The 18,453-nt window shown below is 47.1% G+C and overlaps 1 protein-coding gene across 1 annotated transcript in view; it reads left to right on the top strand.

The window, feature by feature from the left end:
- The window catches only part of LOC119385822 (hemicentin-1), a 204,522-nt gene that overhangs the window by 176,446 nt on the left and 9,623 nt on the right, over nucleotides 1–18,453 (top strand). Inside the window, exons 3-7 of the mRNA XM_049414123.1 lie at nucleotides 3,086–3,196; nucleotides 11,917–12,123; nucleotides 15,584–15,735; nucleotides 17,222–17,366; nucleotides 18,044–18,337. Of these exons, the coding sequence (XP_049270080.1) occupies nucleotides 3,086–3,196; nucleotides 11,917–12,123; nucleotides 15,584–15,735; nucleotides 17,222–17,366; nucleotides 18,044–18,337 (909 nt within the window). The remainder of the gene's footprint in view (nucleotides 1–3,085; nucleotides 3,197–11,916; nucleotides 12,124–15,583; nucleotides 15,736–17,221; nucleotides 17,367–18,043; nucleotides 18,338–18,453) is intronic.

Below are 18,453 nucleotides of genomic sequence, written 5' to 3'. Positions count from 1 at the left end.
GCGGCAAGCTTCTCAGGGTCCGGCCGAATGCCTTCTTTGCTGACTAAGTGGCCGAGAACCTGAATTGTCTTGCTGGCAAAGCTACATTTTTTCGTATTGATCTGTAGGCCGGCTTTTGCGAGGCAGGTGAGGACTTCCTCAAGACGTCGCAGATGTTGCGAGAACGTGGATGAAAACACTACTATGTCGTCGAGATAGCAGAGACATGTTTTCCATTTCAGACCACGCAGTACGCTGTCTATCATGCGTTCGAAGGTAGCGGGCGCATTACAAAGCCCAAAAGGCATCACATTAAACTCGTAGAGGCCATCTGGGTGGAAAAGGCGGTCTTCTCTTTGTCAGACTCCGACATCGGTATTTGCCAGTAGCCTGATCTGAGGTCAAGGCTAGAAAAATACTCGGCGCCATGTAATGAATCCAGTGCGTCGTCGATCCGTGGCAGAGGATAAACATCTTTGCGCGTTATTTTGTTTAGTGCACGGTAATCGACGCAGAAACGAACTGTGCCATCTTTCTTTTGTACTAGAACAACTGGGGATGACCAGGGACTCGAGGAAGGACGTATGATGTTTCGTCGTAGCATGTCCGAGACGTTGTCCTCGATGATCTTGCGCTCTGCGAGAGACACGCGATATGGCGCCGGTGGATAATACGGGAGCCGTCAGTTTGAATGCTGTGGGTAGCGGCGGTAGTCATGCTGAGGACGGGCGAATTCACGTCAAACAAAGAACGATGGCGGTTCAATAGGGCGAGCAAATCTTGACTCTGTGCAGGTGTTAGGTCAGGGCTTATGGTTGCCAACAAAGGTGTGGAAGAGGCATTGAGTGGCGGCGAAGTTGACTCTGGTAGTTCTTGGCTCGGAAGGGCAACAATCGCAACGGGATGAGTGTCGACCGCGCAAGTGACGGTTGATCCACGGGGCAGCAGTAAAGATTCGGGGGTTTGATTTAAAGCGGTAAGGAAGGCAGAGCCGTCAGAGAAGCGAATAAGGCCTGGAATTATCACAATGCCTCGAGACAGGGTATGGCCGTAAGGAAGAATGAGGACATCACCATCCACAATGTCGTTGGAATTAACGCTTATAATCTCTTCCATAGATGGTCGAAGAACATAATCTGAGCTGGCGACAAGTCGAATGCGTCCTTCGTGTTCAGGCGAAGAAGAGTCAGTGGCATTCAGATGTATGAGGCGCTGATCACAAGATATGGAAGCAGACGCAGAAGATAAGAAATCCCACCCCAAAATGAGTTCGTGGGTGCACTCACGAAATACCGCAAACACAATGTGATGACGAATGCCATCTATGCAGACGCGAACCGTGCACTGTGCCAATGGACGAATGATAGAGTTGGTCGCTGCACGGAGAGGTGGGCCGCAGTAAGGCGTGGTCACTTTGCGAAGGCGGGAACAAAAATCAGCACGAATAATCGAAACGGCAGCGCCAGTGTCCACGAGAGCCTCGACGCGTACACCTTCTACAAACACTACTAACAAGTTTGATGGTCGCTCTGGAGGAATTGTTGGCTGTCCGGTAAATGCAGTTTCCCCTCCTAAAACTGCATAGGGGAGTTTTCCGAGTGGGCGTTCGTGACGTGGGAGGCGGGTCGCAGAGGCGACACTGAACGGCGACGTGGAGAAGGTGACCTGCGACGAGACTCGCGTGAATTCACAGCCATATCAGGACGGTAGGGAGGAGAAGGTGAACGATGGTAGGAAGAGCGGTAGGTCGTCCGTTGGTAGCTGGTGGTCGGTCGGATGCCTGGGCGTTCGTCGGGAACGTAGCCGCGTTGCTCGTCCTGTTGGCGCCTTCGACAAAAGCGGGATATGTGTCCTCGATAGCCACAGTAGTAACATATGGGCCGAGGAGGGCGCGGAGCGGTGTAGTAAGGCTGTGCACGCGCCGGCGGGGACAACGAAGCCACAGACGCGTGGTCTCCTGGTGTAGGCCCAGGAACGGTGGTGGCAGCAGAGAGCGCCGCAACTTCAGCGTACGTTGGCGCCTGGCGAGCGCAGGGGCCGTCGGAACACGTCAGACGCGATGCGGCCGCGATCTCGGCGAATGATGTCTCGCAAGCCGGTTTGTGCAGAAGGTAGAGTTTCCGTAGCGCAGGAAGAGCAGCGCCCGTGAAGCTCTTCACGAACGATGTCGCGAATCAGCGTACGCAAGTCGAGGGTCGCAGGAAGACGAATGTCGGTGGCATCGTAGCATAGGCGAAGAGTCTGGAGTTCCTCGAGTCGCTGGCAAATGGTGATTACATCCTGAGTGGTGACAGGATTTTGCGTAGCGAGTGCGTTAAAGGCGACGGTGTTGATGCCTTTAATAATGTGGCGTATTTGGTCGGTCGGGGACATGGTGGCGTTTACACGCTTGCACAAGGCAAGTACATCCTCAATGTACGAGGTGTATGACTCACCGGGTAGCTGAATGCGTTCAGCGAGCTTCTTCTTAGCTGCTTCAGCTCGAACTGTGGGGGCACCGAAGATTTGCCGAAGGTGCTGCGCGAACGTGTCCCAGTCTGGAAGATCTGGATGATGGTTCCAGTACCAGGTTTTCGCGACGTCAGACAGGTAGAAAGGGACGTTGCGCAACTTCTGTGGGTTGTCCCACCTGTTCAAGTCGCTGACGAGGTCGTAGTTTTGGATCCAATCTTCTACATCATCCCCTCGAAGACCAGAGAACACAGGTGGATCACGCAGGCGGTTGGTTATGGGCAGAGCGGGCGTTGGAGGCTGGAGAGGGCCGGCGGTGTCTGACGAGCCAGGATTTTCTTGACCGGGCATGGCAGGTGGTATGACGCGACGACCCGAGCGAAGCTCCAGCGAGAACAGGCGAGAGGACTTGAGGATCGAAAAGCACCGTCCACCACTTATGAGGAACCGCTTTATTCAGCCGTGCTCGAGCCGAAATCACATTGATGATGATATATACAGATGACGAAGATGCACAAGTGATGATGATATGTAAAGAAGAGGAAGAGTCATTCACTTTTCGCGCTCACAGATTATTTATTTAGCGTCGGCGTCTCTTTTGCTGTATCTACGTCTTACATTATTCTTGATAACTTGCGTACTCTTTTTTTCGCAGTTCCACCGGAGACGCCCATCATTAGGGACAGGTTTGGCAACAAGGTGGGCAAAGTGACAGGCCCTCATCGAGAAGGCGAATCCCTAACGCTCACATGTGAAGTCAGTGGTGGTAAGTAACTTCCACACATGTTTACTCGAATTTTCAGATTAGCTTTAACATGATCGCTTGCTCGTCTTGGCTTTTTCAATGTTTATTAAGACGAGAGCCTTAAGCGGCTTATGATATGTGGAATGTGAGCGTCCGGCGGCGTCGAGGATAGCGCATATGGTACCAGAAATCGATCACGTGAACCACGTGGCACGAGCTGCGCCGTAACTTCGCTAAAAAAAAAAAAACAGCTCTCACGTTACTCTTAATTCATCTTTGCGAAAGCGTGACACCCTTTTTGGAGATTATTGCACTCCCTTCGAGCAGTCATGGGAGGAGCGACTTTGAAGAGAGTTAAAGTGTATTATTAAAGGGATTGAAATATGCGGCAAGTCTGAACGAACGAAAAACAGCAACAGGTATTTTTTTTTTCATAGACTAGAGCGTACTAGCTCAGGCAAATCTCTCTGTCTTCTAATAAATTGTCTCTCTCATCATAATTGCTCACTAACCTCACCAAGAATAATCACACAGTCCCTCATCGATTTGCCTTAGATGACTCGAAGGCGAAAGCCGCCTTCATCTTTTCTTCGAAGTCAATAGCACTGATCCCTTCGGCCCCGAAAGCTTCCTGTACCTGGCGTGGTATTGCAATGCCTCCGAAATGAAAGGTATTGCATGCTTTCTGCACTCAAGTGCCTCCGGGATCGGCCCTCCTATGGCCAAGCGATGATATCATGCGATGACGTCAGAGTGACGGCGCTATGACGTCACAACGAAGTCACAAATTTTGGTGACCTCTGACGTCCTCACATCATGATGATTCTTTCGCACCACCCGTGTTGACGCCGACGCCTACGGTCACTTTTCGTGTTCGATGAGGCATCTAAGGCTTTAACCTTAAAAAAAAAAAAACAAAATTGTAGGCTTGTTCAATTTGTTGCGAATGAAATACAGTTGTTTTCACCTGCACAGATGATTGCACTTCTTTGCTTTGTTTACGTGGTCCAGGACACCATTCTAACAGGGTCCTCTCTGGAAACAACAAACTAAGAAGTACAAAATCGATCGTTAAATGCATAAATATAACGTATACTGCGGTGTTGGGAAACAGTTCGCAAGAAACGCGGAATGGCTCTTCGCGGCGACAGCGCGCCGCGAAGAGCCAAAGTATAGCGTTCCTCTTCGCAGACGGGCTTTTGTTAGCGGTAGCTTCCTCTTAGCAGGCTCTCAATCACGCCCGAAGAAAGGGAGACGAAGTTGCCCTAGGGACACCGAAATAACGTCCAGATTTCTGCGGCGACACCTAATACATCACTTCCGCCACGATTTCCTGTCACCGCTATTACAACGTTCCCTTTTCGCCGTCTTTCTCTTCCGTTCTTGGTTTTATTTGCGCGTTCCTGGGAGCATTTTCCACGAATGTTTCCGCTGAACCATAATAATGTTCAGATCAACTTCATATCCGCCATACTCTTTCATCCACACTCTCTCTTTGTCGCTGTATAAGTGATTTTCTGTCTTTGCCTTCACATAATTGCCTACCCCTTGCTGCATCACAGCCTTAAAGTTACACAGTCTGCCCGTATTTTATCGACATCCCGTTAGTTCATTTTGGTGGACGCTTGCCTTCCCTCTTTATTAGGTGCTTTGTTCACCTTAGTTCAGCGAAAGGTTATCGGAATTCATCTCAAGGCGAAACTGAATGGCACTGCAGCAATAGACGCCGTGGAAAAGACGTGATATCGGAAAGTACTTGACACTCCCATAGAGCAACCTTTTCGAGCAACTGCAGCACGCAGAGAGTGAGCTGGTGGGACATTACCGCAAGCCCGCCTTTTAGTCTTGCAAGGCCGCGGAAGACTGTATATATATATATATAAATGAATGTTGGACACATCGCTCGTACTTTTGATATTTGTGACTTACTTTATTGCAGTCCATTAGATGTCTTCATCTTATAACCTCACATAGTTCCATTTGAGCTCACAATTGCATACAGTAAGCCAATAAGCGACTGCTGCTCGCGCCGCCTTATATACGCGTATATTTCTTAATACTTGCCGTCTGTTCTTATTTTACTTTATAACCATGTGTCGTAAACGTTATTATTGAGAAAACTGTACCCTAGGTGTTAATAATTAATCGTATTATTATTATGTGAGATCCAAACATAAACCGACATGAAAGGACTAAGAGGAAGTGGTGGGGGAGCAGGCTGACAGCTGCCACCAAGAGGAGCACAATGTCCTCTGTCCTTCCGGGAGGCGGGACGTGAAGTAGGACATGAAGAAAGGAAGAGGAAAGAAATAAACAAATGATAGGAAACACAGGCAGAAGTTAACTGCGAACAAGAAATAAAAAAAAAATCGGCAGATCCCACGTAACGTGGGTGTCGATGTTATGCGAAGCATGCGGCGGGTAGGTGACTGTGGCGTAACTTTTTTACTGAGCGACAGGTTACAAAATGTCGCTAAAGGTTTGTATAAATTTTATACGCACACATATACATGTTGAAGAGCCGCGTATGTGTGATATAACCGGTTGTTTACGGTTGGGTAACGCTGCCAATGGCAACGTGGGTATTACCAACACCAGAAGCGGTAAGCTGATATGTAGTGCTTATACGTGTCCCGAGAACGCCCGCACGTTTCACGAACCCGTGTGCATGTGTGCAAGAAGTTCTTGACATTTCTTGAACAAGGGCATCATCCCCGTGATCAGTGAGCACCAGTAGCTGGTCATGACTTGTCGGGTCGTGATCGTGGTGACGGACGAGGGGTCTATGTGTAGTGAAGTATGTCGTATAGTAGAGCTGTTGGAATTCGTGGATGCCTCGGTCATTTCCTCGACAAATTGTCTGTCGACAGAGCCGGCGACATGTTGGAACCTGAAGCCACCCTTCGTGTTGGTGAGGTATAGGCCGTCGAGGCTGGTAGGCCTGGATAGTGTTACGTAGACCAACATCAGTGGATGGTGTTTGTCGTATTCGTAGACTACCTGGGCGTATGTGGCCTGCGTAGCCTAGTCTAAAAAGCGGCTGTCAATCAAACTGGCATCATCCTCGGTCAGCATGAGGCCATCACCCAACCTCGTAAGAAATGAAGAGGACACTGCGTCGTTCTGGTGAACGAAGTGCACTTTACGGGGGGGGGGTGGGGGGGGGGGGGGGGGGGAGGGGTGATGTGGATATCATATGTAACTTTCGTTAATGTATACCTCCGGGGTCGGGCAATGCTTCAATATAGCTTGCTGAATCATAGGAATACAAACGTAATGTTTATTAGACTGCTATAAAAGCGGAACCAACACTGGAACTACAGACGTTAATCTCATATGACGCATGTATCGTAGGAGTACACATCGTAGGAGTATCATGTAGTGTTTATTACTTTCTTGTAATATTAGATAGCCAGCACCACAACCACAACTGACGTTGCACCGATATTACGCCTGCGTAGGCTGTTTTTCCAAACCAGTTTATTAGACCTGGCGTGGCTCAGTGGTACCTGATTGCCACGCAGAATGCTTGGGTTCGATTCCTACTGGGATCCTAATTTTCATTCTTTCCATTCGTTGAGCCAACGCTGCCGATGTTGGTTTTCCTTAACGCTCTAGCATTTAAGTTACCAATGTCTGTTCTCGCCGTTCCTGGGTAGATTTAAACTGTCAATCACCTGTGGCGCATGCCCGTACACCGCGGCCCGTGGTAAACGGGTATGTGCCACACGTGTCTAGTGGAAAGGGTTTGACGACGTACGCGACAAGATTTTAACGTTATTCATGTCATGACCCGGCAATCATATTCGTCAAATCCTCTTACCCTCCCATGCAAATTTTGGTCTACACCAAGTTAAGGAGGCCATAATGAGAGCACCCAGACGTAGGGCGGCTAGATAGATAGATAGATAAGGATAGATATAGATAGATAGATAGATAGATAGATAGATAGTAGATAGATAGATAGATAGGGATGATAGATAGATAGATAGATAGATAGCTAGATAGATAGATAGATAGATAGTATAGATAGATAGATAGATAGATAGATAGATAGATAGATAGTAGATAGATAGATAGATAATAGATAGATGATAGATATTAGATAGATAGATAGATAGATAGATGATAGATAGATAGATAGATAGATAGATAGATAGATAGATAGATAGATAGATAGATAGATAGATAGATAGATAGATAGAAACGCTCAAAGTGCCAGAGGTTCGCTAAGAAATGCTTCGCATTTAAAACATGGTTGATCCCTCCGTCATAGGAATCGGAATAACACGAAAGTAAAACGTGCCCTTAAAGACGTAACTGCATGTTTACTATAAATTTATATAAGAGAGTTTGCACAACGTAGATGTCTGGCAGCTATGGCACCGCTTAACGTGGATGTACCCACTTTGATGCTTGGTGGTACATCTCCATGCCGACAACTAACGTCCATGTTCAATGATTAAACAAACCCTTGTGGTAGCTGTAGTAGTTAACGGTGAAAGCGTAATCAGAGAATGAGGTGTGATAGCCACAAGAGCGTCTCATATTGGACGCAGAACTTGATCGCCATCCTGCGGCATGATAACATGTGATTGAACACCACGGACGCACTAGAGGGAAACGCAAAGCGCGTCGTGCCGCCCCGGTAGCCCGGCCGCAATTTTTCTTGGGGTAAGCGCGTAGGCGGGGAACGCGGTGTTACAGCCAGGGCAGGCGCGAGTCGCAGAGCTATTTTTTGGTTTGATTAGCGTGATGCTATGAGCGAGGCCGACGCTTTTACGACGCTTTAAGGTCCCTTACGACGCTTGCGTTAAGGTCGCCACCTTGCGGTGTGTTAAGGCATGGACAAAATTGCGCTTCTATTGAAAATGCGCCGAATGGGACGAACGTGTAACGCGTGCAGGTACTAATCGCGGAAGCCACAGTAATGATGAATTACTTTACTTTGCCGTTCCCAACGGGCAACACCATCCCGCCGACTGGGAGAGTGGTAGATATAAAAGGAGCGTTTGTAAAGCCTCTAGAGTCTGTGACCGTAACCATTCTGGTAATTACCTCTGTATGTACTGTTTATGCACTGTAATATTATTGTATGAGGTGCAAAAGTAAGTAATAAAGAAAAAAAAAAAGTGACCGTGGCGCAGTGGATAGCGCGCCCGGCATCTGTTGTTGCGGACCGAGCGGTCGTGGGTTCGATGCCCGTTGACGGAACTTTTTTTCTTTGCCATCTGATTATGTGCATTTTTTCGACGTCATTTGACGGAAATGCGTCACTGAAATCTTGGTGAACCCCGGCATAAAACAGTGTTAAACAATTGTGCCATCTACGCACCAGTAGTCCAAAGACTATGAAAGCGGCGGGGCTGGTGACGTTGCCCTCCTTTTTTTCTTCCTTCTCACCATCACTTTCCTTTCCCATCCCTTGCTATACTATACTATACAAGACAGCTCAACTAACGTGAAACCTGGGGAGGTGCGAAGCACCGGTGTTTCCCATAGTGACACGTCGATAGCAATGAGAGGACAGCGTCCTCTCATTGCTACAGACAGCGTCGCAGACAGGGTCCATCATCGCAGAAATAGAGCTTTTCCTGAGCCAACGCGCCGTCTTATTCGCCCAATTCGACACTCGGAGAAGCGCACGTGGCGTTGTCTCTCGCGAGCTTTTCCTGAGCGAACGTGCTGTCTTATTTGCCACTTGCTTTACCGTGACGGGCAACAACGTGACGGGCTACCACGACAGGAGACGCCGGCAGCCCGAGCGCATAAGTTGCTTCGCACCAAAAAAAAATTGGCCGCGTATCTGCGTGCTTCGCTGCAAATGTCGTCTAAAGACGATAGAAGAGGCGCTGCGTGAGATATCGACGCCATCTGGCAATACGTCGGGAAACATGAGTGCTGTGTTGCGGGCTGGTAGTCCCGGCGCAGCGGCATGCGACGACCGGCGGTGACCAACGCGACCGGTGGGGACACCGGCCAGCCCGAACACGCTGTTTGGCGCGATGCGCCGAAGTAGAAGAAACGTCCGCACTCAACGAGTACTCTCCACAAACTCTCTTATTTACACGTCGCCTGGGTAAAACAGGAATGCCAGAGCGGCGCCCCTTGTCATTCGTACAATGCAATACTGAACCGAAACCGAAACACAACATGAGCTTGTGCAGAGGGCACGGAGGAAGACAAGTTTCAGCGCAGTCGCATTTTCAGCGCAGCTTAAGAAACTAGGGTCTTTAAAATTGCGTATCTATGTATTTTCTATTAAAGGAACACACCACCTAATACAAACCTAATGATGTTGCGCCTCACATATGCGTAATATTCACTTTTTGATCGACAACGTTCACAAGTATGAACAGTCGTACCCGTTCAAGATGGGTGGGCGGTAAGCAAGTGGTTCAACTTTGGCTGGGTGGCTGAATCGGGTGACATGCCGACAAACAGAAAGACAGACCAAAAATTTCTGCGTTTAAGTTCCCCAAGATTATCGTCTTTAAAAAGCTTTACGAACGGGAGGCCAAGTTAGTTTTTTTGAAGGAAGGAACAGGACAGAGAAGGAAGGCAGGAATGTCAACCAGTTTAGAATAACTGGTATCACTGGTAACTACCCTAGTGAAAGGTATGGGGAGCGTGAAAGTGAAAAGTATACAGAAAGAGATACAGGAAAAGAGGGGGGGGGGACTACAATTACAAACACAATATCACAGCCCTCACAGTCACATCACTAATGGCCTATTATCATCTGTGTAAGTTAGTAGGGTACGATAGGCTTGGCTGCATCGAGAAGCACATCCACTCGGGATTAGGCAATTGTCGAGTGTCGTACGCCTCAGTACACCTGAATTAAACCTTGTGTGAGTCGCCTCCTCAACAGTGCGTACAGCGTCAGCAAGGCTTACTGGATGAACTTATGAAAGTTGCATCTCTTCCTCGTAGATAACTAGAATTTGCTGAATTCGCACATGCTTTTGGAAAACAGCCTATAGGGACACGTTAACAACAGTGCCGTTATGACAACAGAAATTACAATATGCGTGACTAAGTAGTGGCATATGATGGCTATGCTTTCTTTAAATGCTTCTCCGCTTATTAAAATATTTCTACCTGTCGACGCCATTATAAACTCCGACAGGAAGTTGATGGCAGTGTAAGTCATAAAGGGTTTCTTCCGTCACAATAGGGAATTATGAACCAGGGGGCATGAACGAAACAAACAAATAACGCACTTTCGCTTAAAACCATACTACAGGCGTGCCATCAATCCTAAGCTTAAGCGGGCCGCGTCGTTTAATTTAACGTCAAACTGCGCAGCTCACTTCCGCCTAGCATGCCTTCATGACAGGCTGTGGCTTCTATAAGAAATGGTCTTGGTGGTTACCCCCTTCCCCCTCCCGCTATTATAGTTTTCTGTTATGTTCGTCAACCGCTATTTTTATGTCCATTACCCCTGGCGCAGCAGAAGCCCTCGTTAACACTAATTACCAATGGTTACGGCTAGTCAGGACCTCCTGGTGATTGTCCTCCACTGGCTTTGCACACTCTTCCGATAGGCCGTTGGTACTTGAGCGACGGCGCTGTGGCTGACAGGCCGGCCTCTGCATTAGCATCACCACCGACTCATTGTGAGTCGTCAGGGCTGCGTACGAACGAGACGAAGAACCAATACTAACGTGCAGATTTCCCAACCCCCCCCCCCTCCCTCTTCTTATAAGCACTTAGTCGCAGCCAACGTCAGTAATTCAAAATGAGCCTCCTCTCACTTTTCACGTTAGTTGACAAGAGGTTTAGATTGACCGCAGCCGAATGGCACATCATCTCCCCGCTTAATTCCTTCGTTTCGAGACCCGAAAAGTAGCTAGCTGATGTTACTAAAAGTTGAAAGAGTATGTAAGCCTTACCTAGAAAATATGTGCACCTTCGCGCCTAAAATATATTCGGGAATATATATTATTGTACGAGGACCATCGGCGCGACTCTTTCAGCGTTAAGTGCGCATGAGACGTGGCACTGAAGGGACATTTTTTGTGTTCCTCAGAAGACGTTGTTTTTGTTCTCAATACCACGCACACGCTTGTCGAACAACAAACGCTCATTGCGTAAAATGTTCCCGCTATAAGGATTATAACTTGTACATTCGGTTAATTTATGTATATCCTTTTCATTAGTAGTTCAATGATGGTCAAATTAGGTGACTGCACGTGCAATACAGTAAGCAGTCATCGCGCGTGTCTTGATTGCGAAAGAGGGCTGCAAAAATTATCGTTAAATGCGCAAGATTGGGAAATAGGACACCTCAAAGATACAAAGACACATTGAACGCAGTTCGATGTTTTCTGCGCTCAATCTCTCCGCGAATGTTATTGTGCGGTGTCCGATTTCTCAATTTGGCACATTTAACACCCAGTTTGTATAATGAACCAACTGCATCAAGCAATTCTGATTAGGGCTGGGAAGGGTAGGTAACAAGGCTGAGCCGTGCTGGCCTCTCCTTAGTTTCCTCTATAACCTATTCTTCTGTATTTCTCCATCGACAAAGGGTAGCGTTTGCTACGCCATTGTCTAGCTCATGTCGCCTTACGAATCAGTCCAGCTGCACGCGTAATGGCGTATAACATTGCGAACCCGGCAAGCGGCAGTTGTTTCGTGCTAGTGAACAAAACTTGGATCTCGTGTCCCGCTTTCTTTCCTTGCTGAAATGACAGCACCGTGTTTGTAAGAATTGTCAATTGCGTTTCTCGCAGGCATTCCAGAGCCGACGGTGACGTGGTGGCGAAACGGAACGAAGCAGCTGCACCACACAGTCGACAGCTCGTCGCTCGGCGTCACCAGGTCGACACTGGAGCTGCCGCAACTGCATCGGCACGACCTCAACGTTTCGCTTGTGTGCAAGGCGTCCAACCACAACGAGACGTACGTGGTCACAACAAGCGTTGTAATCGACCTATACCGTAAGTGTCCTCATATATCTGAAGACGTTATACTAATATCTTTTTTTTTTCAATAATTTACAGAAGCTAAGCGAACGCGTGCTGAATCAAAAACGTTGCAGGGAAACATAATAATAATAATAATAATAATAATAATAATAATAATAATAATAATAATAATAATAATAATAATAATAATAATAATAATAATAATAATAATAATATCTGGAGTTTAAACCTTTGAGGCGCTATTTTTATCGACTAGGGGCTAAGAAAGAGCAAGATACACTGAGCTTTGGATGAACTGAACCTCCTGCATAGTGAATTTGTCTTCATTCAACTTCATTTTGCAGCGTACTGTTGCATATGATCACTTTGCTGAAGGCACTACCATATTCGACGAGTCGTTCGACGTGCCGCTTCGCACGACCCGCGTCAAAAGCATAATTTTTCTTCGCTCAGCATGGACATAACTGAAAACGAATTTGCACTATATTTCTAGCCTGAGATTCCAGTCTATTTATGCAGAAAGGGAGCACGAAGGGCATCGGAATAGATATTTAACTATATAATAATTAGGAATGATTACCATAACGCACATAAATGAACGTATGACGACATTATTTTTGTTGCAATATATTATCGAGTGCCTTGAAATAACATTGCATCGATTTGACTCATAGGTGGCGCCAGAAAGGGTTAACGTGAAAAACCACGATATGAGTATGAGGCACGCCGTAGTGCACAGCCTAGGAAATTTACTGCATTGCTGACCCGAAGGTCGTGGGGTCGAATCCCGGCCGCGGCGGTTGCATTTTCAATGGAAGCGATAATGTTTGAGGCCCGTGTATACTTAGACTTAGGTGCACGTTAAAGAATCCCAGGGGGTCGGAATTTCAGGAGCCCTCTCCACTACGGCGTCCCTCATAATCATATCGTTGTTGTGGGACGTTAAACCCTAGATATTATTATTATTATTATTATTATTATTATTATTATTATTATTATTATTATTATTATTATTATTATTATTATTATTATTATTATTATTAGGAAACTTCGACTATCTGGTGTGCATTCACATGGCACAGTACACGGATCTTTAGCATTTCGCCTCCATCGAAATGCGACCACCACGGCCGAGATCGAACCCGGCAAACTGTCATCAATTGCCTCATACTGCTGAAGGTAAAACCATGACATGACATGACAAGAACTTTATTGGAATGTGACATAACTCATTAACTAATTTCGCTAATTTCAATATTATACATATATTACCCCTGTCGTATGCTTAGTTAACGCCTTCTCTTCCGTGGTAATCCGAGTAAGTGTAAGTAAAGCGCTTAATTACGGCGCCCTCGCATTCCATTACGGCGACTGTTCGTTTCCGCGAGCACCACGAAAAGACCATTGCATATCGTTCCAATCTTTGGGTAACAGCGGGTTCTGTTGCGGCCCGCCACATTGACACGAATTAATATTCGCCCGAGGCACATTGCCGCGTTGACGGGCGCGCTCTCGAAAACGCGGGCGGCTACCTTCGTTTCTTCCAGGAAGCGATATTAGCGACACGTCAACAACAATCTTCGCGGAAGCCAAGAATCGTATAAGGCGAATGACGCCATCTCAGCCTTCGCGGGGAAAAAGAAAGCAAAAAATGTTCTCGTATAAGAGTACGAGACAGCTGAAGTGATTTCTGACGAGCGCCGCTCCTGTTGTGTCGACGAGGACACTCATCCATATCGCGTCTCTTCCCAGGAGAGGCTGACGTGCGACAGCTGCGAGCGCACTGTGACAGCGGAGCTTTAGTTATTTGCAGGGAGTGGTCCCCAATTCCCTTCTTCCTGTCTGCCGGCGCGCCTTTTCTCCGTGGCTTTGTGTGTCCCTTTCCTCCAGCGGCCCAGCGTAATTTAAGCTCCCACTGCAATCATCTCGGCGGTCACCCACCCTTCTGACGCAGCCGAAAGTGTGGGGAAGGTAAATGGAAAAAAAAGGGGGGTGGGGAGGAGTGAGTGTAGTCGAGACAAATGCGTGTGTATGTGGAGGTATCCATTAAACAGCGCAGGGAACATACAGAAAATAGCGTCCACGCAAAAAACAAAGAAGATTGCCGGAAGGTGTTGGCTAGTACGAGGTAAGAGACACAAAAAAGGGGGAGGGGGGGGGGCGGAGTACCATTCGATATAGGTGTAGGCGGTACCTACGAATGCGAGCCGAGCCCGAAATTGCTGCCGACGTTTATTACGTGTACACCGAAATGTATATGCAAAAAAGGACGGCCGCAATCGGAGTTCACCGGCTCGTATTATCCAACAGAGATAATGCGAGCAACTCCGGGGAGAGAAAGTTGGCCGCCCATCCCCTCTGGTATAAACAGATGAAGCCAACGCACCCGACATTGCTATTCACGGCGAATGGTGCGAGCAGCCCTTGCGTGCACGTCATTGAGTACGCATATTTTTTTTCCTTTGTGTATTGTATCGCTTTTTTTATTGCACGTCGTTATTTAGTTTGGTTTAGTCTTATTTACTTTTCGGGACAGCAACGGCTGGCGCCAAGCGTTTTGCGAAGCTTGCTGCTCGCACGATCTCGTTCGCGTGCGAATGATCGCTTTGTGTACTACAAAGTTATACGGCTGCAGAGCTTTAGAGACTCGCTATTGACTGCTACCTCCCATATGCTAAGAATAGGACTTTCGCGTGAGGCCTGAGTGCGCAGTATGTTTCGGAGATGAATACGAAACTTCCGATATCTGGATGGGGTCGTTGACACTTCTCACCATTTCCCGTCCGCGCGCGTAGACACAGTTATTATTTGCCCGTTTCGTGTTCGTTACCTTTAGCTCATGAGCATTCGTGTTATCTGTGACTGTGATGTCATGACAAGACGCGCCTGTGCACATGCCCCGTGAAATGACATTTTACCAGTAACTAAAGCACATCCAGAATCATTCAGAATCCGTGTACCACCAGTTATTGGCCGTAGAATGCTGTTACAAAGCGTATGGGCTCTTAGCTGGCGTTGGCGGTGGCTCGACAGGGGCCGAATTCACAAAACTTCTTTTTTCGTAAGTGTGCTTTCCCATTAGTCAGATGACTTCGCTAATGATATATGCCGCATCGTGATTGGCTGAAATATTCTCTAATGACAATTTTTACGTTTTTGTGAATACGGGTCCAGAATTTCTAGCGGAGAACTAATAAAAGAACTCACACACACACTGCATATGTGAACTTGCGTTCATATGTCAATCAGTGTTCGAAGTAAACAAATCAAAGAACACAGAAAGGGCACATATTTCAATCCTTTAACTACATTGCATGTAAAAGGACATTGTTCAATGGAACGCTGCCTACGAGGCCTCTTTAGCGGCGTCACCGTCTCAAATCTTCGTTGACTCCTCCCCTGACCCTCTTTTGAACAATAGAGATGGTTATTCTGTCTTTTTTTTTTTTGTGATATCTGAACATCGTTGCAGTGAAGCCATCGATGGTGCGCATTCGCTCAAAGCAGCGTCCGCTGGCCGCTGGTCTGCCTGCAGAAATTGAGTGTGAAGCAGCCGGCTCTCGTCCAGCACCCGTGATAACTTGGTGGTGTGGAAAGGCCAAGATATCAGCCGACAACGTAAAGGTCTGTCTACGTGCTGTGTTATAGCATATCCTCTGTAATTTCCTGTTTCTTCGCGCTTGTCACAACTCCTCAAATCTAAAATTTCTTGTAGAATTTATTTAAAAAAAAATGAGAGACAAAAAGTGTGACTAAAATAAAAACAGGCTGAGCTGCTTTTGTATGAAAATATGGCATTGTTCCGGCTGATATCATCTCTTCGATATTGTGGGCCCGCAGGAAAAACCGAAGGTGCACTTTTGCTTGAAGCTTACTTAAAAACCCATTCATCTACAAGGGTGTTAGTGAGTGAAGTAACTACAAACCTGATTATAAACCTAATCGAAATGAGGAGATCAAGGGTGATGCTACATTAACAAATTTAACCTCACATTTAGCACTGCCGGCACAGCTGATAAGAATGAATAATGCTTGTTTACTATTAGTTAAAGAGACATGGGCTCTCAGATTCATATACATACGTGGACACGCACCCAAATCGACTAACCCAGGCCCGTTCTTTTATTTTAACATGATAGCGTGTAAGAGCTCGTTTCGTAGAAATCCCGGTGTTGGCGTCGGCGTCATTGGTTGTGAGCGAAAAATCAGCGTTGTCCGTGACCAAGAAATCGAGAATGATTGAAATAAAATAAGTAATAAAAATCTTCGGCTCCAGTGAGAATCGAACCCAGGCCTTCTGCGTGGCAAGCAGGTGTCCTACCACAGAGCCACGCCATTGCTTGAAACTGCTTCGGAAAGATGGACTATATGAATGTCATGTTATGGGAGGAGTCTCCTTAACGCGTGTAATATTGCATGGCAGAAGCGTAGAATCGCGCCAGGCCTCAAAACATGTGAACTGTGCGACGAGTGGGTGTTTTGAAGGCCCACCCATTACAAAGCGCCCAGACATATTTAACATTATCATTAGCAAAAAGCATCAACAAAGTGAGCAGCTGCGTAGCGTTGCGTGTTGCATTACGGACGTGTAGTGGGCCTTTCACTGATTCGAAAAAGGAAGAATTATGGCGTAGTGGGCACTGCGCAACTGTACTTGCAGTAGGCATTCTAGGATAGTTTGAAGCGGCCAATGTTACGCGCACAGACGTCCGTTTCCCTGCGGTACGGTTGAGGCGTGCATCGAGAACCGAAGCAAGGCTAGCAATTGAGAAGGCGATGCGCACGGGGCCCGATTACTCTATCGCGTTTTACACTTGAAGGCGAAGCTCAAGCGTCCTCCAGGTTTTTTACAGGCTCGTTAAATCGCACGAACTTAGTTTACCTTTTTTTTGCATGTGTGCGGGTGTTCCCTTATGACCACTCGGCATCTATTTGAGTGTGCAGTAGCAAGGCGATCGTTCACGCATAAAAGATATCTAAAGCATTTTTTTTGTATTGTACAGTGCGGGCATAAGATACGTGAACGCTGTGGTGTATTGTATGTATGTATTTACAATGAGAGGCCACTGGTAAAGTTCTAACTTGTGTTTTTTATTTGTCGGATACATAGGTGATGCTCATCGGAAACCGTGTTTTCTCGGTGGTCACGTACACACCCAGAAAAGAGGACAACGAAAAACGACTCCGATGCGTGGCCGAAAACCCTAGCATTGCAGGAAGTTTCCTCGAAGCCACGTACAGCCTTGACGTACATTGTAAGTGCATTTCTATGGAATGGCAACGAAACAATAATAACATGAAATAACAGGAAAATGTGTGTGCGCGCCTGTGCGTGTGAGTGAGTGAGTGAGTGAGTGAGTGAGTGAGTGAGTGAGTGAGTGAGTGAGTGAGTGAGTGAGTGAGTGAGTGAGTGAGTGAGTGAGTGAGTGAGTGAGTGAGTGAGTGAGTGAGTGAGTGAGTGAGTGAGTGAGTGAGTGAGTGAGTGAGTGAGTGAGTGAGTGAGTGAGTGAGTGAGTGAGAGAGAGAGTGATGTCAAAGACAAGGACTATAGATGTGAAAGACAGCTTGTTATTTACCTCAGGCTTCCTGGGCACGTATCACAAGCGATCAGCTTCGGTGTTATTTCAGCATGCCTCTATACCAAGGCGTTAAGTTGTCGAGATATCCCAGTTTTCTTGTCTAAGCGAACACGCTAAATATGTTTTGTATTTAGAACTAATGCTAATGTCTCAATATGTATACATTTAATTAAGTGAATTTAGCGATGACATGTGTGGTACACGCTGTAGGGCTAATTCGGGCATCGATCGTTTACAACTACGAAGAACAGAGGCGCTTGTCACGTCCATGCTGCTAGTACCTTCTTGTATCCGTGTTCTTCACTTTGTAGACATGCACGTTATACTAACGGCCATTTTCCGGAACCTCGCAGACAAGCCCATTGTTACGCTTCAGCTCGGCAAGCGACTGCGGCTGGAGGAGATCTACGAGGGGCAGGACGTGTACCTGGAATGCAGCATCGACGCAAACCCTCGGGTCAGCGAGGTCACGTGGCGCTTCGAAGACAGCCAGGAAGTCCACTCGGACCCGGCGGCCAAGGTGATCACGAGCAACCAGTCGCTCGTGTTCCAGGCCATCCAGCGTCTGAACGCTGGGCGCTACACATGCGTCGCCACTAACAGCGAAGGCGAGTCGGTCAGCAACGAGCTCCATTTAAGGGTAAAATGTAAGTGGCTATTCTCTGTTCACAACGCAGCAATCCGATGTGCGAGTCAAATCGGCGCACATCACCTGGGCGTCTATCATTCGATGAAAAAATCGTTCATCAAAATACCACCTTTA

This window comes from Rhipicephalus sanguineus, chromosome 3 (genome assembly GCF_013339695.2).
Source record: "Rhipicephalus sanguineus isolate Rsan-2018 chromosome 3, BIME_Rsan_1.4, whole genome shotgun sequence".
Classification (NCBI taxonomy): domain Eukaryota; kingdom Metazoa; phylum Arthropoda; class Arachnida; order Ixodida; family Ixodidae; genus Rhipicephalus; species Rhipicephalus sanguineus.
Note: the sequence above shows the minus strand (reverse complement) of the source record. Positions and strands in the feature narration are given on the sequence as shown.